The sequence below is a fragment of the Ambystoma mexicanum genome, chromosome 7q (genome assembly GCF_040938575.1).
Source record: "Ambystoma mexicanum isolate Mex_15411 chromosome 7q, UKY_AmexF1_1, whole genome shotgun sequence".
Lineage (NCBI taxonomy): Eukaryota > Metazoa > Chordata > Amphibia > Caudata > Ambystomatidae > Ambystoma > Ambystoma mexicanum.
The window spans coordinates 139,644,295-139,667,772 of NC_090941.1; the positions used below are offsets into that span (position 1 = coordinate 139,644,295).

The following is a 23,478-nucleotide window of genomic DNA, read 5'->3' on the forward strand; positions in this document are numbered from 1 at the left end:
CGCCCTGGTAATGGAACACCTGGCCTCAGGACTCCAGACACACCATATAGATAGAGGCCTCTCGCTCGGACCCCACAAGTTGATAATCTCCTTGTATGCAGATGACGTAGCCCTTTTCATCCGAGACCCAATCGACAACCTGAATCCAGTCATGCGTGAGGTAAACAAATTCGGAAACTACTCAGGTCTGAAAATCAATCACTCGAAATCAGTCATACTTCCCTCAACCACAAACACCCAAGAATTTGCCGACGACTACGGGTTCAGCTGGCAACACTCGAAAGTCAGATATCTAGGTATCCAGATGTCCAGTAACCGGCGAGACAATTTCCAAGGCAATTACGGAAAAGTGATTGAGACAACACAAAATGAGGTGAACAGATAGAAGCTCCTCCCGCTCACCCTATGGCGACGAGTCTCCCTCATAAAAATGGTGATTCTTCCCAAATTCCTCTCTCTCTTCACAAACATCCCCCTTCTGTTACCACAACAATTTCTTCACCGAATACGGAGCATGATCCTTGATCTACTGTGGACAGGCAAGGCGGCAAGAGTGGCGTACAACACGCTCATCCAACCCACGGCGAAAGGTGGACTAGCACTCCCGGACCTGGAACGCTACTATTGGTCCCAACAAGCCCAATTCCTGGGGCACTGGTACTCGACACACATGATCAGACCCCACGTTCAAATCAAGAGAGCCATTGTATCCCCAAATCTGCTGAGAGCAGTCATCATAGGTGAGTTACAGGTGCCCCACTGGAAATAAGTGTTCTGTAGATCTATTGACACCAGCCAGTTCTGCAATTTTGAGAGCGTGGAGAATTTCTCTCAATGTCATCATCTTGAACTTGTCTTTTCTCAGGAGCTTGTTGAAGGCCCGGAGGTCAAAAATGGGTCATTCTTGGGCACCAGGAAATACCAGCTCGATCCACTCTGCTCGGGAGGTACCTCTTCCATGACACCCTTCAACAAAAGGGCTCTCCGTTCTTCCTGGAGCTCCTGTCCCGGTTGGCCTGGAGGGGGAGGGTGTCTGACCGGGGGTTTCCCTAAGAAGGGCAGACAATAGCCCCACCAAACAAGCTCCAGGGCCCAGGCATCAGATGTAATCTCCTGCCATTAGGGCCAGTGCTCTGCCAGCTGTCCACCAACCGTTGTGGGAGGGGAAAATCAAAGTGGTTAAGAGAGCTTAGCCGCCCCCACCTTCGGCGCTGCTTGCTGGCCTCTGGAAGCCCCTTTGCCCCTTCTGGGGTGCGAGAAACACTTCTGTCCTTGCCTGGCCTAGAGGAAAAGCTGAAAGCAGGTTTGCATCTACCCCCAGGGATATACTGCCACAGGGAGACTACTAGATCGGCAATCACCAGGTTCAGAGGAATAGACCTTTCAGTAACTGGACCCTCATCCAGTATGTCAGTAAAATCGTACCCTTAGACTGGCACTGCCACAGCCTGCAGTCCTAAGGCATCAACTACCCGGTCTACCAGTGCCCGAAATTTGGAGGGGGTGCGGGTGTAATGTTGGGCTTGCTGAAGTTCCACATCAGGTGACATGTCCAGTCCACTAACATCGTGGAGCCCTTGTACAAACACCAAAAGGTCAGCTTGGTCATCGAAACGGTCGATGCCCCCGTTCCCATGTACACAGGATTGATCCGTCCCTGTTCCTCTGCGTCACCGGTGCCGAATATGGATGTCATGGTAATGCAGAAGACAGACCGGGAGAGCGGAGAAAAAGATCAGTCGCCGATCATCAGCACCAAGGACTTGTCCTTCGGTGCCGATAAAGAGCTTGTCGGCATCAATCGTTGCTTTGGCACTGTGATGGCATTGAGGGCGCTCGGACCTTGCAGTGCGCAGGAAGGCCCCTGCAACTAAGGTTTTGGTGACTTCTTTGGCATTGAACATGAAGGCTTCAACAACACCGATGGCGTTTTCACTGGGGGCTTGTGTGGGGTCGGATGTACCAAGTGCGGCTGTTGCCTCCGTGGCCTGCTGCTTGGAGGGGGAGGGCACCAGCACCTGCAGCAGTATGTTTCTGGAACATTTCCAGCATTTGGACTTGGAAATCTTCCCACTCTTGTCGAGTGGTCACCCCAGCCGATGACGTACCACCTTCCATCGAAGATACGGAATCTCGATGGTGCCGGTGGCGCCTTTTTTCGTGTGCGACGACCTCTTCTTCGTCTTCCGCCAATGTTTCTCTTTTACTTTTCCAGGGGTAGGCCCCGCGGTCTCAGCCTCAGAGGACCGGACGGTCGATCGTGCTAGAGATTTTAATGGTGGGCATGCCAAAGCGAGTTTAGCAGCCCGCTCGCGCACCAATTTCGGGTTCATTTTTAGTGCACAATGCATACCCCTCTGTAACCCTGAGGCACCAGAGGCATATCTCATGCGGGTCGGTAACTGACATTTTAGAATGGCAATCGGAACACCATTTGAAACCCGAGGCACAGACATCTCATGGTCAAAAGAAACCAGAGGAGAAATATCCCCCCTTGTTAATTTTCATATTTAAGTAACCTTGGGTCTCACCCTAAATTACTAGGGGAATCCAGACATGGATCCTTTGCTCACTATTCTTAGAGAGGCACAGCTCTACCACACTGATTAGGTCCAACCAGACAAACACGTGTCTGGGGTTGCTGTTGGTACTCTTGTTCAGAGGAGAATTGCCTAACATTTTGGTGCTGGACTGCCCAAGCGCAGCACAAAGACGGATATGTTTTGGATATTTCTCCTCTGTGAAAGATAGTGAACTAAAGACTCTGGGTAAGGATCTCTTCACCAGGACTAATGTCTGGCAGAGGGACTCCCAGGACCCCCCCCCCTTGTTTTTTTCAAAGACCATAGATACATTCCATTACTGGCCCACCTAGTTATAGGATGTCACTACATTTGATTCTACATTGCTATTAACTTGTAAACCAATATGATAGTTTAATCACACACTCATTTCTCATTTAGTTTCTCACACACAATTTAAAGAGACTAGGGGATACTGACATATATTTTTGTCTTGGACCCCTTTGCTTCAGCCTCCTTTAGAACAGCCTACAATGTAGTATCAAATGGGCCAAGGGTACCTTATTTTTCCACTTTCATCCAGTTTATGACCCTAGATGCATGTCTTTAACCAATTAAATTCAGACCATGCCATAAGTTGATTTTTGTATCAAAATATATCACAATTTTATTTTCATAAAAAATATATGACATCTTTCTGTATTTTTACATCAACATGAAAAGAATATACACTTTTAAATTTTTTTTGCAATTTATGACAAGCTTTCTCTAAGGCAAGTCGTTTACAAGCAGTTCATTTTCAAACCATTGTGCTATCTAGTTTTCGCTACAAGATCTTCTCTGTCGGTCTCATCTAGTATATGAGCCAACGACTGATAGTCTCCTTTCTGTTTTCACATAGATGGCATTTCATTCATCCATTCTTCCGTTATTCTAACACACATTCCCGACATTTTTCATTCCTCATCTCAACTCTCATACTTATTTTGTGGAAATTCTTCAGGGGAAGAAAAAACACAATGTTAGAACACGCAAATTTGTGTTTCAAAAATTGCTGCTTGTCCTCAGTTTTCGCCTGGTATTCGCGTTCCTTTCTTGTCCCTTTCAAGTACTCGAGGTCAACCTCTGGATGATATTGTGTAGGAAAACAAGGTATAGAGATGGTTCTTTTAGTAACCAATCTTTTTTAATATAGATCAACTCCTATATTTTCTAGATAACAAATTTTCCTTGAGATAGGTTCATTAATCGCCATCTAATTCCTTTTCGCTATTGCATCACTTATGAAACTTGTTCAGTAACCCGTCACAGTAACATCCTAATAAAGTTCTTTCTCATTTCTCACCCTGGTGTTTACATTCGAGAACACCTAGGGAATATTTTTTTCTTTTTTTTTAATATTATATATGCAGATAAGGACACCAGAGTAGGCATATTACGTTTCTGTGCTCCTGGTTATAATTTCTGGGGAGTGCTGATCTTGTTGTATGCAACTATTCTGGAGTTTACCCTATTCCTTTCATGGGCTCATAGGGTTCTCTTGCATTTTACCTATTAAGAACATCACCATATAGGTACCTGTAAGGTGCTTCTCCTAAGTCTGCCAGTGATTGCCAGTGATTGTTCATAAGCATGCTATTCTTGTTATTTTTAGAGGTATTTCAAGGTTTTTCCACTTCTTCTTGTACCAGTATGCTAATTTAAAGAACAAAGTATTACTTCTCTGTCTGATCGTACATATCATTAGTCACATTCCCTTATTGGATCGTTATATTTATTTACCTTTTCATGGGCTAAGCTTGGTCGCAGTACTTGGTTTCAGTGATTTTTAACCTTCCTCTCAGGGTAGGAATTATTGTAGTGGCTCTTCAATCCGCAAACCACGGGCTGTGGGGCGATTTTCTATAACCTGTACGGGTAAGATGTTTTATATTTTACTAGGAGATTGTTTATGTCTCTCATATAACCATCAATCAATTAGCTACCTCTAGCCATCCATTACATCTGACTTACCTTTGCTGGTTGTCTCCAAGGATCATGTTCTTATTTCGCGTTTCCTGAAATTTCCGCTCATGTGTACTTTTTCATCGTGCTCAATCGCAGAGGAAGCCCGCGTTCGAAGGAGTCCGATTCTTCTTTTTCTTTCACGTCCTGCTCCCACTGTCTGTTTGCCGTATGCCGAGCCTTCCGTTTCCTGTATCTGTTTGTCTTCTGTGTTTAATAGTCATTGTGGCATCATCACGTTTCTTCCGTGGTTTTTTTGGGTCCTTTCTTCTAAATGTATTCTATGCTGTTTCCGTTCCCTTGGTGATTTCTACAAAGGCGTTATCCCGTTCTATGTACATATTCTCCCACCACCTCTTCTTCATTCGGGGATAGGGGAAGCTGTGTATCCAGAGTTGTCAAATGATCTTCTTTTTCCATCTCTGCATAAGGTCCTCGTTGTGGTTTTTAAACACATGATGGGGCTTTTCACATTTATCTTTGTTTGCCTTGTATGATCATATCCGTTGTAAGATGGAGCTTTCTACATTTATTTCGGTTTGCCTTATCTGATCTTATTCAGTGTAAGTTTGAACCCAAAATCAGATCAACATTTATCATTCTTTGATTTTGTATCTCCCTGATTGCATGTATCCACAAGTTGATGGTATTACCTGACGCTCAATTCGGTTGATTTCCACATTTATTCAGGTCTTTCATTTAATCCAGTTTCCATGCTTCTGGTCAGGAAAATTAATTATTTTTCTTTTTTTTAAAGTTTCTTACGATCCATATTGGTATCGTTAGTTACTTTTAGTTTGAAAGTTACCGACCATCTCAACTCTTCAGCTTTATGTATGTTTTCTATAAAATGTCCCACTAGTGGTGCTGAATGGACACGGTTTTTGATGCAGCACTTATGTTCCGTTATTCTTGTTTTCATATCTGTGATCAGCCGTGGTCAAACTCCACTATTTGTCTGTGTGGTAACCATGGCCTCGACTGCTCGGTGGGCCCCATGTGTCCATCTACTGCAAAGGGGTGCATCGCACCTCAGTGCACAAGGTGAGAAGCAAGAGGAAAATCCTAGTCAGCTCCCATCTCTCTCGTCATTTACAGCATACGTACCATTGTATAACCAGCATAATTCACAATAACTAATCAGATTTGTTTTGTGGGGATTATATCCCAGCGTCACTTGTCGGAGGGTGTAGAGATGAAGGAAGGCCACACCTATCGTGATCCTGCCCCTACTGGTCCATTGGTGAAATGCCCACTGCTCCCGTCTCTGCCAACAGTAGAGTACCATCCTCTATAATTAGAATCTTTCCAGAGCTTGTTTTGGTGTTTCAATGTTCCCTCCACAGTGACCTGCTTGTGGTTCCTTGAGTAGTGTTGGTCTCCATTCCTCTTACTTTTCAACGGGGTGTTCATGCTAGCGTTCCAACTCCCTTCCGATTCCCACCATTCCCACTCTTCCTGTGGCGAATTACTAAAGCAATGCTGGTAGCCTCAAATTATCTGCAGTTTGGCAGGGTACAAAAGCATGTCGTGCTTATCATGATCCCTCAGGGTATAGTTCACCTCCTCAAAACTCTGACAAAGCTGTTGAACTTGTTTAGTGTAATCTGGAAACACCATCACTTGGTTATTGGCTTTTATATCGGGACATATACGCCTCACAGCCTGTAATATAGCATCCCGGTCCCTGAAGGTGAACATTCTAGCCACCACCTGTCTGGGTTCGGCTCCCGGTGAAGGTTTCTGCGTCTGTACCATATGGGTGAATTCCAGTGCAAACCTTTACAAGAGACCTTTAGACCAAAATGACTCCCTCAACCACTGTTACAGAAATAGTTCCAAATAGCCTACTTCCCCTCCCTAAGGCAGGCCCACCACCCGTAGACTGCTTCTTCTTGAGCGTCCTTCTGCGTCTTCAGCTCTTATTTTCAGAGTTTTAGTAGTTTTCAAGAAGGCTGAGACGTGCTCCTTCAATGTAGGGACTTCCAATTCTATGGAGGTAGTCATTGATTCTGTCCACTTCTGTTTCTATGCTATTTTATGTACATTGGCCCCTATGGAGCCTATCTTGGGCTCCAGGGGCATACAAGAGTTCTGAATGGCAGCCAAAACATCTGTGATTCCGTCAACCAGTCTCACTTGAGTTAGCTTTTCTCTCTCTGCCTGCAACTCAGACCTCTCACCTTCAGCATGAGCATTGTGTGCCGAGGTTGTAAATGTATACATTTTAGGATATTGGGGTCCAGGGTGCCGACCATTGGTGCCCGCCATGATGCACAGCGTCACAGTATAAACTATTGCCAGCACGGTCTCGGATTATTACAGCTATGAGTATAATTCAGTTCTCAATCAGTGAAATCAGACTCTTCAACGCCTATGTACTTTCCAACATGCAGCAGCAATACGCTGGACCAATCTGCCCAAAGGAGGAAAGAGAAGAGACCCCAGGAGTATCAGCTCTATCTGGTCGATTGACAGAGTCCCACAGTCGAGGAGACTGCCACACACTGTACTCTCTGGCTGGTTATCCCGCAAATGCATAGCTAGCACCAGCGGCTCTGCTTTCTCGCACCTTTATCACAGATCTTAAGCCGATGTGGGTTGGTCATGCCAGCCATCTTAGGGTCAGACAGGATCACAGTAGTGCACAGCGTGATGCTTCATGGATACGGTGAAGGGGGCGGGGGGTGAAGGGATTCTTGATGAAGGGACCCCATCCACACATCAAGACTTACTCAACCGTTTCAATGTACACTTCTCAGTCGTCGCTCGTTCAGTGGGCCGCATCAGGTGCATTGGTAACCATGTTGAATTTACTTTGCTTGCTCATTCATCCTGTACTGAGACCAGTTGATTCTTGGCTTCTACAGCCAACAGACTTGCCAGAGCCTATATGCTTCGAACCACCAAAGGGACCCCTCCCCATCAGGGTCTCATCGCAAAGCATTAAGTCTACAATCAGGACTTTTATCAGGAGTGTTGTCGGGGAGCTGCAGATATCTCCTTATACATCTGTCAGATGCACGCCATGCCTCCTCACAAAATCTCTAGCATCTTTAATATGTATTCATATGTACACCAACCCAAGAAACTTCATATACAATGTATCACATTATTCATGACAACCTGTATTAGTTAGCGATTTGAAAATGAAATAGTTTCAACTAAGATCAAGTGGTTTACCTTGTCCCAGTAGCAGGTCAGATCCTGCATGTAAACCAAAGGGGTCTCCTCCTTTTCATCCTTCTGCTCACCGCTGGGTTTTGTGACCTCATCCAGTAATAAGAATTTCTATAGTTAAAACAGAAAACACAGAATAGTGAGTGCATGGGAAAAGACATTGAATAGCATATGCTGAATGTTATCCTGACACAAAATATGAATGTTAACACTCTTCACCGGCAAAATCAGAAGGATCTGCATGTTTGCAATAGTACAGATACCATCTGCAAACCTGCTGCCTCCTAGTGCCCAGTGTTCTGGAGTTGGTACTCTGCACTTCATTTCATGGAAACTAAACACAAGCTGTGTTTAGCTGGAGAGCTGAAGTCCATGTGTGACTTATACCGATTAAAGGCATGCACAGGGAAGGTTTGCAGATAGTTCCCAAGTCAAAGAAATCTCGCTTTGGAGAGATGTTTAAGCCCTTCACTGCTATGAGACTCTTCTGCATCTCTGCACCTAAAGAAATGTCAGCTTGTTTTGGTACTAGTGTGAGACCACAGCAAACATCCTATGCAACTTGTAATACATTAATACAAGATTATCAAGAAGAATTACGATTTAAAAAGCATGGGCATTTTTCTGGGAAGACATTGGACCTCAAATTCCCAAGAGGTGAAATATACTAATACATTTCTTGGAACATTATTATAATTTGATGAGGTTAGTTTCCTTTGTCGAACTTGGATTGAACTCAATTCTGAGAAATAGTACTAGGTTAATTTGAAGTTTATGTATTCTTTCACTAGATAATCTGGGAAGTGTATATCCTGATCTCTTGAAAATGGAGTTTTACACACTTGCTGAATAGCAACTTTGCCAAATTGTTCTGCCAAATTTGTTTTTGCTTTTCTTTACCACAAAACTATATCTGGTAAGTTTGGGTCAGGTACATAGGAGAGGGACAGCGTTGGGGAGAGGAAAAGGGGTATGTGGGGGTGTCCCTTGCTTTTTGTGGTACAAAATAAGCAGTAAGGGGTGTGGGCAAAATGGCAGAGCGGTAAGACGCTTGTCCCCAACCCCTTCCAACCATCGGCCCGATCTACAGCTATTGCAGTGACCCGGAGCTTCATCTAAAAGATGCAGACACAGACATGTGGAGCGGCAGTCGCAGAGGAAACCTGGATGAGTGGAGAGACCTGGGGCGGCAAGACAAGCGGGCGGAGGAGAGCAGTTAGGTTGGCGTCCCGGCTCTGCAAGATGGCGACAGCCATGGACCGCAACTGGACCTAAGGCGGCAAAAAGATCCACGCTGTGACAGGCGGGCGGATCCGGGTAGGAGACCCCTGCAGCAATCAGAAGCACCCACCAGCCTTCCCAATACCACCAACAGCAGTTCAGAGAGACGGTGAGTGGAGGCTGTAGAGCTTGCCTATCTGACGGCTGGTAGCGAAGGAGCTTTGCCCTGTTGTCATCGCTACCACAGGGAAGGCCTGTTCCCTGGACGGCTGCCTCGGCAAAATAGCGGGTGGTGTTGCATCAAGTTCTTATTGATGTGCCTGGCTAACTCAGTGTAGAGGTACACGTGAAATCCGCACAGGCAACCCATGCATACTGCACAACGGGGTGGTGGCGGGCTCACAAATTACATAACACTCCTGAGTTCTCATGAGCACAGATTCCACCATATCTCACTGAACTAGAGGGGGATGCCAACAGCAGATGTCAGGCAGACTGGTAGGTGGCCCAATCCAGGTGAAAATATCAAGTTCAGCAGCAGAAGCAATATGCCCAAGTCGTCTAAGAAGTCAAGAAACTCCAACATCCAGGCATCTTTGGTACCACCCGCAAAGCAGGCTCCACGTCTTGAAGCTATATTATCATATGATGATATGATATGATATGGCATTTATAACGCACCTACACAGAAGTGTTTCAAGGCGCGACGAGACATGGGAGGGGAAACAGAGGGAGACAAAGACAACGATCCTACTAGGCCAGGTGACATTGAGATTGCGCAAGTGCAAGGGAGGGAGGGGGAAGTATGGAGGAAAAGGGGAGGGGATAGTGCAGTACATAGGATAACAGTAAAATAATACATAAAGACAATAAATAAATAAAAGTGCAGACTGCAGGTGGCAAGTGCAAGGGTAAGTGCAGCCATCGGGTGTCAAGTGCTAGTCGGGGCTGTAGGGGTACAGAACAGTCCCTGAGTGCAAGGTTTGCCAGGGGGGCAGTACAGATGAGCAATTGGTGGGGAGGGGACCTGGGCCAGAGATCAGGGGGTAGCCAGGTAACCAGTGCAGTTTCAGATCAGCAGAGGAGAGGAGGTGAGAAAGCAGAAGCAAAGAGGAAGGTCTTGAGGTGCTTCCGGAACCAGAGGTGGTTCTCCTCAAGTTTCAGAGGTGCCAGGGAGGCTGTTCCAGAGGGATTACCCAGCAGAAGAAAGAGGTCTACCACCAACTCGCTTCTTGGAGAAGCAACTGACCCTGAGGGAGTTCGAGGTGGGTGAGCTCGAGAGGGAAGATATTTAGGAAGAGCGAGTTGAAGGTATTGAGATCCTGGACCCCAGAAGGCCTTGTGGATAATGCAGAGGGTTTTGAACTTAATCCGCGCCGCCACTGGGAGCCAGTGCAGTGATTCCAGTCCTGGAGAAATACGATCCCTGGGCTAGAGGTCAAGGACAAGTCTCGCAGTCCTGTTTTGGATGAGTTGCGGAGAGTAGAGGAAGGCAGATTGAGAAGAACAAATTACTTACCAACTGTAACGTTCTTTCAACTGGATGTTCCTCCCACGTCCTTATATCCATATATCTCAGCCTCTCAGAAACCATGCGTGAAGGCTGAGTGTTTTGACCTCTGGATAGGGAACCTGACCTTCCTCTTGCGAGAGAAGATCCTCTCTTTGTGGAAGACGTATTGGAGGGCAGATGGACATGTCCAGAAGGTCCGGGTACCATGTTCTCCTGCCCCAATCTGGGGCAATGAAGATCATGGTTTTCCTGAACTTTCTCAAACTCCTGATTACGTGAGGTATCACGGTGACTGGAGGAAATGCATACAGGAGTGGAAATTCCCAGTCCACCACAAACTGGTCGCTAACAGATCCACTTGAGGGGTTCCCCAAAGGGCAAAGATCTCTTGAAGGACTTCTTGAGCTAGTTGCCACTTGTGGGAGACTGTGCTCTGTCTACTCAGAGCATCCACCGTTGTGTTCTGCTCTTCGGCTAGGTGAATTGCCAATAGAGAGATTCCTTTGTGAATTGCCCAGAACCAGAGATGCATTGCCTCTCTGCACAGTGGTAGTGACCCTACGCCTCCTCTCTTGTTGAGGTAGTACATGGCCACTGTGTTGTCCATCATTATCAGGACATTCTTTCCCCGTAGAGGGCAGGAAGGCCTTCAGCACTAGTCTGATTGCCCTCAGCTCCAAAAGGTTGATGTGTAGTTTGGACTCAGACGAAGACTGGAGACCAACAAACGCTGATTGTAAGATCGGTGGCGTGGGCTCCCCACCCCATGACTGAGGCGTACGTAACTACCATTATCTCCGACCGACCATGGTTGCCAAAAAAGGTTCTCCCTTCAGAATATTGTTCTTCCAGGCCCACCACAGGAGATCCTTTGCAACCTTGTTCGGAATCTGAAGAAGAACTGACATCTTGCCCGAGAATTGAGACTGCGTCCTGGCAGCCCACTGAAGGGATCTCATTCTCAGGTGAGCCTCTGGCACCACAAAAAAATGCAGGATGAGGCTGAGCAACCTCAAAAAGTCGAAGGCCAGAAGACGCTGGGCACTCTGGAATTTGGGACCATCTGCAGAATGTGTTGAGCCTTCGCCTCGGGTGGTGAGGCTTTTCCCAAGGATGCAACTGGAGCCTTTGAGATGGCATCATGTGGGTCTTCTCCCTCAATTACCAGAAGCCCAGTTTGTGACAAGATTGACAGGTTATGCCGAGATGTTGCAGGGCCTGTTTGGGAGAATGAGCCCTGATCAGCCAATCATTCAGGTAGGCGTGAATCCCCCTCCCTCTCCTGAGACTCGCTGCCACCACTGCCATCAACTTGGAAAAAAAACACTGCTGATTGAAAGATCATTGGCGTGGGCTCCCCACCTTGTAAGTGAGGCGTCCTTCACTACCGTAATCTCCGGCCATGGTTGCCAAAAACATTCTCCCTTGAGAATATTGTCCTTGCAAGTCCACCATAGAAGGTGAGCCACACTGCTCAGAACCTGACCAAGGTCTGACATATTCCACGAAAACTTGGACCACAGAGATCTGAAGGCCCATTGAAGGGAACTCATCCTCAGTCTGGCCTCCGGCACCAGAAAAACGCAGGATGCCATGAGACCGAGCAACCTCCGAAAATCGTAGGCCGGCAGATGCTGGGCATTCTGGAACTGTGTTACCATCTGCAGAATGTGCTGACCTCTCATTTCAGGTGGCGAGGCTTTCCCCGAGGAAGTGTACAAGACCGCTCCGATGAATTGAAACTTTTGAGAAGGTATCATATTGGACTACTTGTAATTGAGGGAGAAGCCCAGCCTGTGGAGGAAGTGGCAGGTGATCTTCAGGTGTTCCTGGGCCTGTTCGGTTTGTGAAACCATATTATGGAGAAGCCTGGTTTGTTATCATTAGAGAATCATTACCCATTTAGGGATTTAGTTATCCATCATTGCATCCTGATTAGCTATCCATTATCCACATATTATGTAGCCATTTGCAATTGCTAGAATGAGGCCTATTATATTTGTAGAGACATGTAGAGATATGTTATATGTATTATGTATGCATTTAGAGACATGTATGAATGTGCACTTAGAGTATGCATTGTGCTTTGAGTATAGCGCTTGCCATTGTGCCAAAGATAGCAAACGCTAGTATGCATAAGGCCTATGACATTTTGAAGCCATCCTGAATGAGACAGACAGAAGAGCCACTTGGTTCTGCAGAGAAATGTTATGAGTTACAGGGGTAGGAGTAATGCGTAAACAGTTTGGTTGTTTAGACACAGATAACGTGGCTCTTGCCTTAGTAGAGAAGGGATGCTGGCTTATCAGGCCTGCCTGGCTGGAGTTAGCAGACAGAGATGGTGGGGGCCATGCAGAGAGTGCTTTGCCTCACAGAGAGACAGAAGAGAGGGATTTCAGTGGAGCGAATGGAGGAATATGGGAGATAGATGATATGGTAACACGTAACACAGATAGCACGTACAAGATATGATGTACAAATGTCACGATGACAAGAACACGCAGTAACTGACAAGACAGACGTAACAGACTTTCAGGCACTGCTCGGATTTAGAAATGCTGACAGAGAGAGAACGAGTGAATGCTTAATGTAACCATAGAGATTTCTGTACGTCATTGAATAGTATAACAAGAGGTGAGGCTTTGGGAGTTGCTAGATGTAGATGTGCATGGAGCCGACTCTGAGATCAAGGGAGTTTTGGATGGAGCTGCTCTCTGAGAGAGGAAGCATTGGGGAAGCATTCTGCTGACAGCTGATAAAGATCGATCTGGCAGGGAGACTGGCAGAGAGAGTTGGCAGGAAGACCAGACCCACTGAGAGGCCAAGGAGAGGCCCTGACTGACTGGCTGGTTGCAGAGCTAGCTGGATAGGAGAGACATGGCAAGAGGGGAGTATTGGTGATATGAAGCCTTAATTGATCTGAATAAGACACGTGCTAATGGGGAATTAGGACAGACACTCACACAGAGCTTTGGCTGACATGATAAATGGGTAAAACAGACAGGGATTGTCTTAGAGAGAGAGTGTGGTGTGGATTGGAGAGGAATGGTGTGGATTGGAGTTGCTATTAGATTGCTTGCATTAGAAGCCTGTAAGGCTTACTGTTATAGCATTGCATTGTAGATTTGCACCAAGAGCATAAAAGGTACACATTGGAGATTTGCATTATAGTAGTGTTTGCATCATGCATTGTTGTACATGAATAAAAGTGTTTTCATTGTTGAATCGATTCATGCGTTTTCTTCGTGTCTTATGTTGGTGTGTCCATAGCATAGTAACTTAGTAGTAAAACAGTGCACTATTGCCCTGAGATACAAGAGTGGGGGGGCATAGTGATCCACACCCCCCAAGGTAGATTGGGAGAACTAACAGGTTGAACGAGCCCTGATTAACTAATCATCCAGGTAGGGGTAGACGTGAATCACCCCTCTCCTGAGACTCGCTGCCACAACTGCCATCAGCTAGGTGAAAACCCTCAGGTGGAGGTGAGCCCGAATGGCAGAACTCGAAATTGATAGTGAGAACCTCAGGTACTCTCTGTGTTTGAGATGGATTGGCACATGACAGTAAGCATCCTGAAGGTCCAATGATACCAACCAGTCTTGGAGTTGGAGAGCCTGAAGGATCTGAGAAAGCGTAACCATCTTGAACTGGTCCTTCCTGAGGAATCTGTTCAAATTTCTTAAATCCAAGATGGGTCCGAGTCCCCAGCCCTTGTTCCTCTCCGCTACAGGTACATGTTCTATTGCACCTTTGCACAAGGAGCGGGTCTGGTAGAGCTGGCACCCGGTGGATGATCTCAAGGCCTTTTTTATAAATGGAAGGCAGTAACCTTGGTTTACTGTTTCCAGTGCCCACGCATCTCAAGTAATGCCCGCCATACCTTCAGATGTCAAGAAATCCTGCCTCCCACTGGGGATTTGTGAGTTTAAGGCCTCAAAGCGGTCTAGGGACGGCTGCAGCAGTGGCTGAGGGCACAGATGCCGCTGCTGAAGCTGATTTCGCAGCTCTTCCTCGTCCACCTCGAGGAAGCTTTCCTTGTCCTTTCTGTATGGCCTGTCCTTTTCCTCTACCAAATGCGGAGTAGTATCGAAAAGAACAACATCTCCAGGAAGATGACCCTGAGTAGGTGTTGAGGTTGTCGAATGGAGGTGCTAAGGGACTTAGCTGCTGCCCTGGAGGCCTGCGGCTTCTCCAAACTGTCATCTGCCTTGCTGCCGAACAACCTCAAACCGTCAAAAGGCATGTTAAGAAGCTTGGCCTGCACATCCTGTACAAATCCTGATTTTCTTAACCACGCAAATCTACATAGTACTGTGCTTGCAGCCATGGATCTGCTGACGCTATCAACCGCATCCAACCCTATCAGAGGCACTCTACCATCGCATCCTTTCATTCTTATACAATATTCAGAAAGCCTTCCCTTTCTTTGCCTTATGGAATATGTTCAGCCGCCCCTTTAATGCAGTGTGTAAACCTGGCCAGGGTACAGGTGACCTTTGTGGATTTTAGAGCCATACTGCCCGAGGTAAATATCTTGCAGGCCCAAGCATCCACCTTCTTATCTTCTCTATCAGGGGGGGATAGAGGGATACACTGACTGTCTGGTCTGGAAGAAGTCACAGCTTGGATCACCAAACATTCAGGTGTGGGATGTTTCCTGAGGTAATCAAGGTCAGTAGACGATGGCCTGTATTTTCTAGTGAGGTTTCCATCTATAGCAGAGCTATTTTCAGGTGTTTCCCAATGTGCCTCTACCTTTCACTGCAAAGCCCTGTGGATAGGTAGTACTGGATCTTTTTGCTGCCCTTGATACAGAATTTCGGTCATATCATCTTGCTGAAATGTTGGCGAGGCCCTACTCCACCCCATGTAATCAGTCACCCTATTCATGAGGTTTCTATACCCCGAATCAGCGTGATCCGTACGGTCAGGTTTAGTAAACTCCAACTCTGGATACGTATCAATGCCACGGGCAAAGTGGAGGGAGTCACAGAGATCTTTTAACTTTGACTCAGGGTCAATCAATTCTTCGGGCACATCTCTAGAGCCATTCCTGACTCCCTGAGGAGAAACTTTTCTTTCTGAGGCACTTTCCTCCTCAAATATGGAGGACATAGATCTAAAAAAGTCAGACCTAGGTACAGGTTTGTAAATGTTTTCTTTTTTCCTCGATTTTCCTCAAGGAACTTAATGGAATCGGCGAGAGCGCAGATGGTTTACTCGATGGAACCATATGTTAAGGTTTTTGGCGTCGAGGTGATCGGAGCCGATGGTGTCGATGTAACTGTCAAGGTCATCAACGTTTTTTGCCTCTTCGGCGAGGTCAGAGATGTACTCTATTCTCGAGTTGAAGACTTTGACGCCTTAGTGTCGGATCGCCAATATCGTTTCTCCGACTTGCTACTTGCCAAGGTAGCTTCTGATCTGCCTGCGTTGTCCAGGGGAGTGACCGGGGTCATGCTCTTGCGAGGCTCTTTTGAGGGGGGTCAAAGCCACGTTCTCAAAGATTTGCATAATTTTTGTTGGAAATGCCTCCCATTTTCTGGAGGAATCCGATTTGGTCGGACATCGAACCAGCTCCGTGGAGGAGTCTGAGGAAAAAGAGGGAGATCTATGACGTCTCTTTTTAATTTCCTGGAGGAAGTCGAAGAATGTTCTGATCGACTCCTCTATCTAGACCTCTTCTGGTGGTTATGTTAAGCAGAATCTTTAGATTCCTACGATTTTCTTAATTTCTTCGAAGAGTCCTTCGAAGCATCCCGACCCACCGCTAGCTTACCTTTACGTTCGCAAAGAGCTTTCTCCGTCATCGATTGGCAGGAGCCACAATCGCCTGTCAGGTGGTCAGGACCCAGGCACCAAGCACCAAAGGCAAACTCGGTGGGGATCTGTGATAGACATTTTTGCCTCACAGTCTTTACACTTTTTGAACCCCGATTTCGGGGTAGAATGAATCGAAGACTAAATTCTTCTCTTGAGGAAGAAAAATGAAGTGCGCCGTGTCTCGAAGCAAAGCTCGGAAAAACGGAACTGAAGCCAACGGACGCAGCACAAACTATTTGTACCACGAGTGACGTCGACACGCCACGGTGACCTCCGAGGGACATCAACGCCTCGACCTCGTGCAAAGCACCCTCTGCCAGAAATGTTTTTCCGAAGCAGCGAAGCTGGGAGATACGGGTATCATATATGAGGAATACGTGGGAGGACACAATCCATTCGAAAGAGTCTGTTGCAGTAGTCCAGCCTAGAGAGAACCAGAGCTCTGGGGGAAGAAGAGGAAAGGAAGAATACCTTTGAAGAGGTGCAGCTGGTAATGTGACTTCTTAGAGACGTCACAGATGTGAGAAGAGAAGGAAAGTGTGGAGTCTAAGATGACCCCAAGGTTTTTAGTCTTACACGTGGGAGCAGGAAGAGGGCCATGGGAGGCTGGCCAGAGAGTGACAGAAAAGGAGGGAGCAAGTGTGCCAATGAAGGGAATCTCAGTCTTACTGGCATTAAGGCAGAGATCATTGGAGGCACACGACTCCTTGATAGCAGAAAGGCATCCAGAGATGAGAGAAGGAGAGGAAGTGGCAGAAGGGGGCCTGAATATGAGTTGGGTGTCATCCGCATAGCACTGACAGTTGGGGGCAGAGAGTACCAATGCGGTGGGCAAGAAGTCCCAGGTATTGGTTGAGCAGCCTTGGAGAGAGGTTAGACCCCTGGGGAACACCACAGTTAGAGATAGAGTTAGAGTAGAGGAAGGACCCAAGTTGGACCTGGGACGGTCGATCAGAGAGGAAGGTCGTCAGCCAAGCCAGGGCCTGATCAGTGATACCCAGGATATCACAGACGGTTGAGCAGGATGGCATGGCTGACCTTGTCAAAGGCAGAAGAGAGATCAAGCAAGATGAGGACACAGGGGATGTTGGAGTCAAGGTTGGAGAGCAGGTCTTTCGGATGTTCAGGAGAGCAGTTTCCGTGCTTCTGGCAGCTCTAAAACCAGGCTGATGGTCATGGAGACAACCAACAGATTCAGTGTGAAAGTAAAGCTGAGAAATGGCAATGTTTTCCAGGAGTTTGCCCAGGAAGGGAGTGATGGAGATTGGATGATAGTTAGCCGGGCAGGAAGGGTCGGCAGAGTGTTTAAGAAGGGGGTGCACAAGGGAGTGCTTCAAGCGGAACGGGAAGACTCCAGTGGCGAAGGAGCGGTTGCTGAAATCAGTCAGAGCAGAAGCCAGGGTGTCAATGTGGTCCTTGATGGTTTTGGAGGAAATGGTGTGGACCCGATTAGTTGAGACTTTCATAGATCAAACTTGCCTAGAAACCTTGTCAGGGGAGAAAAGGGGTAAGGCAGAGAAGGAGGGAGGAGAGGTGGCCACAGAAGGGCCAGAGGAAGAGCAGGGAGGAGGGAGAGAGGAAGAGAGAGGACAGGATGTCCCGAGTTTTAGATATGAAGTGAGAACCCATGACAGGGGCTAGTACATCAAGAGTGTCAGATATAGCAGAGTTGAGCATGGAAAGGGCTGGTCAGGGTATGGGTCAGCCAAACGGGGGAGGACGGGGTGAGAAAGTGGCAGCGAAAGCCTCAATTGACACACGCTTCATGTGTCGGATAACCGAGAAGGTAGGTGGCAGTGCTGGAGTTGGCTTAGCCTGCAGGGTAGAGAGGGTGAGATGGGAGGAAAGGAGAAAGTGATCACTCAACATCTGGTGCACAATGTCTCACGCCCGACTGCTTCACCCGATCTCTCGACTCACTTCGGCAGGACCTTAAGGACTCCACAAGGAGATGTTGTACTCTACTGCCAAAATTAGGAAGAAGGTGGGGGCTCTCGGAGACCAGGTGGACCACAATGAGTGCTCCTGGACCGCTCAAGAAACAACAGATAGGTTCATAGAATGGTAGCCACCCTCCAGGACAGCAGCAACCTCCTGAAAGCTAAATGTGATGACTCGGGGAACAGAACGAGGCGGGACAATCTAAGGCTAAAGTTCCTACTTGAAAGGGCTGAGAGAGAAGACATGGAAGACTGCATCCGACAACTCCTTTTACAACTCATGTCACATAACTCCTCCTGATGCTATTAAGATAGACAGAGCACATAGTGTCGGCCAAAGGAGAGAGAACAAGAAACTCCTCCCAGGGACATTGTTCTGAAGTTCCATGATTACAAGGTTAAGGAATCAATCCGGGGGAGGCAAGGAGGAATCAATCCAAGGGAGGCAAGGAGAGGGAATCGAATTCAATTTCGAGACTCCACAATTCAAATCCTTCGGATGTCTCCCAGCCCACTATGGATAAAAGAAGATCTCTGAAGCCTGTCACGAGTAGATAGGACACCAGGACATTCGGTACAAATGGGCATACCCCTTCAGTCTCCAGTTTAAAAGGAGGGATGCGGTGCACACTGCTTCACAGTGGAAGAAGGTGCTGGGCTGCTCAATTTAGCCACAGCAAGTGCCAACGGGGCCAGAGGCTCCTGGCACATGGCGCAGTCGGGCAAAACAATGTTCAACCAATGAAGAGGCACTGCCTCAGTTTTGATTCCTTTACAAGAGTGAGCAGTAACGTGGGGGCAAACATGAAAGACCAGGGGACCCAGGGCGGCAGTGATGGGGGAGCCTCTCTTGCGTCAGGACTTGCATAACAACCTATTGGGCCAGCAGGCATCCTTGACCAAGGCCTTCCAGGAGCAGTTTCAACTGATGAGATGGGATCTCAGGACAGCATTGTTGGAGATGAGGCAAGAGGTTGGTCAGTTGGGGGAAAGCACAGACCTCCTTGAAAGGGAACTCCAGGAAGTGGAACACACTCTAAGGAACACAATGAGGGCATTGAATGACTCACCGTGGCCACTCAAAATCTTGAGCTGGAAATGGAAGACTTGGAGAACAGATCACAAAAAACATTCAGATCCAAAAACTTACCCGAGGCAGTGTTGGAAAAGGAGCTCAAAGGGCAGGTCCATAAAATCTGTGCGGTCATCCTGGGTGACATGGACCAGACAAAGTATAATATGTAAGAACAGCGATCAGCTGCACCAGGGTTTGGTTTGCTATACAAATAAGTAAATACAAAGTGGGCTTAGACCGTATTTACAGAACAGGGAGGGTGACGAAGGGTCCCAACATCAGACCTAGAGACGTTCTGGTGGCCATCGGGCAGTATTCTCAGAAAGAGGCAGCAAGAGCAAAGGAACAACTGTCACATCTAGGAACTCCGATTCAACTCTACCAGGACCTGGGGGGGGGGGGGGGGGGTAACATGCTCAAGAGGAGCCTGATTGACCCAGTGAATTGAGAGCTGTAACGGAGAAGCATCTGCTACAATTGAACCTTCATCTTTGGACTAGTGTGCGACTGGGAAGGAATGCAGGAATTTATAACTTCCACCCAGTAGCGTGCAGCACAGCTCCATCTTGACAAAACTCAGGACGTGCAGGAGGAATGTCACCTGCCGCCAGAGGTCCGTATGAAACCAAGGCCTTGGGAATGGATGGCGGAGGGGGACCGGCGCAGACGAAGGGCTCCCCTGCAGGGTCCCCAACCCAAGAGCCCCGGGGAGGCAGGAGGGGAGCGCCCCACTGAATGACAATTGCTTTAGGGGCTGATACGCTTTTACATTATAGGGTTGGTGGGAGCTGAACACATGGAGAGGGGGCAGAGGAGCGCAGGAGGGTATTCCATCTTGTTTACCATGAAGGCGAGAGAGCCCGAAGGGGGACTTAGGGAGGTGGAGGGAATAGGGAGAGTGCGGGAGGGGGGCAGCAAGTCCCAGAGTTGGGGGATGGGAAGGGAGAGGGAGGTTTTGGGGGGGGATTCAGGGGAAAGCACTGGAGGTTGGGGTTCTGGACGATAGGCGGTCTGGGGGGGTGCAAGGGATATAGGGAATGGGGGACAAACCAGAATGGGTGGTAAGGAAAAGGGGAATGTGGGGAGCAGGAAAAGGGCGGGGAGGTAATCTTGAGTGAGGCTCTAAGCGGGTGTAGGGTCCCGGGTCACTTTCAAGTGGGCAACACATAATGTAAGGGGGTTAAACTCCCATTTTAAGAGGAAAAAGCTTGAGCAATTCACCAGGAAATTGGGCTCAGACATCCAGGATATCCAGGAGCCCAATTTCCTGCAGAGGGACCAGGCATGACTTCTTCTTAGGGGCTTCTCCCGGATCTTTCATGCGCCGGGTCCACACAAGACATGTGGGGTAGCCCAAGCACTCCATGATGGAGTGGAACTTGGGATTAAGGATTCCAAGGTGGACAAAGGTGGTAGGTACATCATGGTGTCAGGGAAGTAGGAAGGGCAGCCTACACAATGGCCTCAATTTATGCCCCCAACGCAGGCCAAGAGGCGTTTCTGAGAGACTTACTGTTCACACTTGAGGGGTACACGAAAAGCCATATCAAACTGATGGGAGACTTCAACTTGGCCTAGTCAAGGGAACTGGACAGGAGCAAAGGGGTGTCCTCTCACAAGTGGGGGTGGCCTTAAGAAGGTCCCTGCGGGAAAGATTTGAAGCCTTGGGCCTCTGGGGCGCATGGAGAGAGGTCTGAGGGGTTTACTTTTTTCTCAACTGTGCATGGGTCCCAGTCACGGATCGACTATGTGTGGGGCATCGGCCCCCCTTTTGGAGGATATCCGGGGCATACTGACAGGTCCAATTGAAATTGCCGACTACGCGGTGTTCACAGTAGACATCTGGATTTGGAGACAGCATCTGGGGTGGGAGGATTCCAGGGGATCAATTGAGAGACCAAGTTATTCGGTAGGATCTGGAGGTGATTTCTGCCGTCTTTGATTTGAATAGGGTCTCCGATATGGGAGAGAAACATACTCTGGAATGCTTTTAAAATTACTATAAGGAGGGAGTTCATTGCAGTCAAAGCAGTAAGAGACAAACAAATAAGGGTCCTGTAGGCCCACATGGAGGCTGAGATAAAGGACACCAGGAAATGGTCAGTGACGGCTCCTACACGGCAGAATATGAGGAAATAAAGACATGCTTTAGGGCCAGCTAAACGTCCTTAGAACCAAGAAAGCAGAGAAATCTTTATTGTTCGCCGGCCATCGCTACTACGCCAGTGCCAACAAAGCCGATTGGCTCCTGGAGGGGAGCCTCAGTTACCAAAACCATCACAGCGGTCACAGACAAACAGGGTCTTAGGCATTTGTGCGCAAAAGACATTCAGGGATGTTTTGCATTTTTTACGCAGACCTCTATGCCTCCCAGGTCCCTGCAGACCATGTACAGGGGGACTTCCTGGATAAAATCCACCTAAGTTTACTGGGGCCCGAAGCTAAGACAAGGCTGAGGCAGGAAATATCAGGAGGATGTACGCAAGGTTATAAATGCTCTGCCCCTTAAATCACCTGGACCAAAATGGCTTTACCACAACATTTTACAAAACCTTCACGAGGACCCTAGTCCCCCATCTGAAAGGGCTTTTTAACCATTTTTGCAGGACTGGCGTTATCTCAGCGTCAATGGAGGAGGCAAAAATCACTAATTCCCAAACTTAACTTTCCCACCACTTTCTTACAGGTCAACAGCTCGAATTAATGTTGACGCCAAAACTGATACTAAAATTCTCACCAACCATGATTCATCCAGACCAGTCAGGGTTTGTACAAGGGCACCAAACATTTGATAACATCAGATGAATTGCACACCTGGTTGACAAAGTGCACAAAACCTCAACTCCGGTGGTCTTCTTATCCCTTGATGCTGAGAAAGCCTATGACCGAGTGGCGAGGTCCTTCTTGTTCAAAGTAATGGACAGAACGCGGCTAGGCATTGACTTAATCAACATGGTCTGAGCCAACTACAACACCCCAACAGTGTGGTTCCTTATAAATGGCTCAATGTGCAGGGCTTTCAAACTGAGCCTATACGCAATGTATCTAGAACCACTTATACAAGCCATGCAGGAATCTGAGGAGGTCCACAGAATCTCTTTCTGGGGGCCCAACACACATTGGCAGCATTCGCTGAAAGAAATGCTGCTCACACTATCGAATGCGGGGTCATCACTGGTAGGGTGTAGGAGGATACTATTGGTAACTGGAGGGATAGCCCAACTACGGCAGAACAATGGGCTGGTGATACTTGGTTAACAAAGGGGGTCTGTTCTGAAGTGTAACGTTTTGGGGGGGGGCTACTTATTGATTGTAGTAGGCCTAGGTAATTTCTATTGTGTCAAAGAAAATACAAAAACACTTTAAATGTGAAGATGTACCAAAAGGAGTTCAGACAAAAATAGATATCAATCTGACAGCTTTTAAATTTATTTTGCTGCTGGATGCATTTAGTAGTCAGGCATCAGTAGTATTACCAGAGAGGGGTAGGAGGATACTAGCCAATTTTGGGGCGATCTCATGATTGAAGATTAACTTTGCCAAGTCAGAAATCAAACCGTGCGGAGGGGGATATGGGTGGGGGTTACTGTGCAGTTCGAAGTGTTGCTATCTTACCTCACCTTTTATCTGAAGTTCAGGTGGAATTCGTTATCTGGGAATAACATTAAAGCTATCAGGATGGTATGCGGATAAACTACCCCCCATGCTCACGACTATTGAAGCGGACCTCCACAAATGTAGCACTCTTAAGGTCTCCTGGGTGGGCAGAATGGCTGTGGTGAAGATGGTCAACCTCCCTCGGCTGCTTTACCTGTTACAAGCCCTACCAATGCCAATCCCCCAGGGCTTTTTTGCTGAATTGCGGAAAATGACAGGCAACTTCATCTGGGCGGGTAAAAGACTCAGGATGGGTCGCCACCTACTAATACAAAGAGGGAAGGAGGGTTGGCGCTCCCCACCTCCAAACTGTACTTTGAGGCTTCCCAGATGCACATAATAAGGGAATGGTTCACAGGGCAGGAAGGGAAACTTTGGGTGGTCACAGACCGGGCGGTGGTGTGACATAATCTGAGGGACGTTCTATGGCTACAGCACAAGAATGGGCCTCAACATATGTACTTGAGCTCCATAATGAAACTGCTGAGAGACACTTGTGATAGGCTTAACAAGAAATACAGAATCATGTCTTTCCCATCC

The 23,478-nt window shown here is 47.6% G+C and overlaps 1 protein-coding gene across 2 annotated transcripts in view; it reads right to left on the bottom strand.

The window, feature by feature from the left end:
* ABCC4 (ATP binding cassette subfamily C member 4 (PEL blood group)) overlaps positions 1 to 23,478 on the bottom strand; it is a 2,280,107-nt gene that overhangs the window by 1,446,644 nt on the left and 809,985 nt on the right. For both annotated transcript variants that reach the window (XM_069639145.1, XM_069639144.1), the window contains exon 9: positions 7,710 to 7,817. In XM_069639145.1, the coding sequence (XP_069495246.1) occupies positions 7,710 to 7,817 (108 nt within the window). The remainder of the gene's footprint in view (positions 1 to 7,709; positions 7,818 to 23,478) is intronic.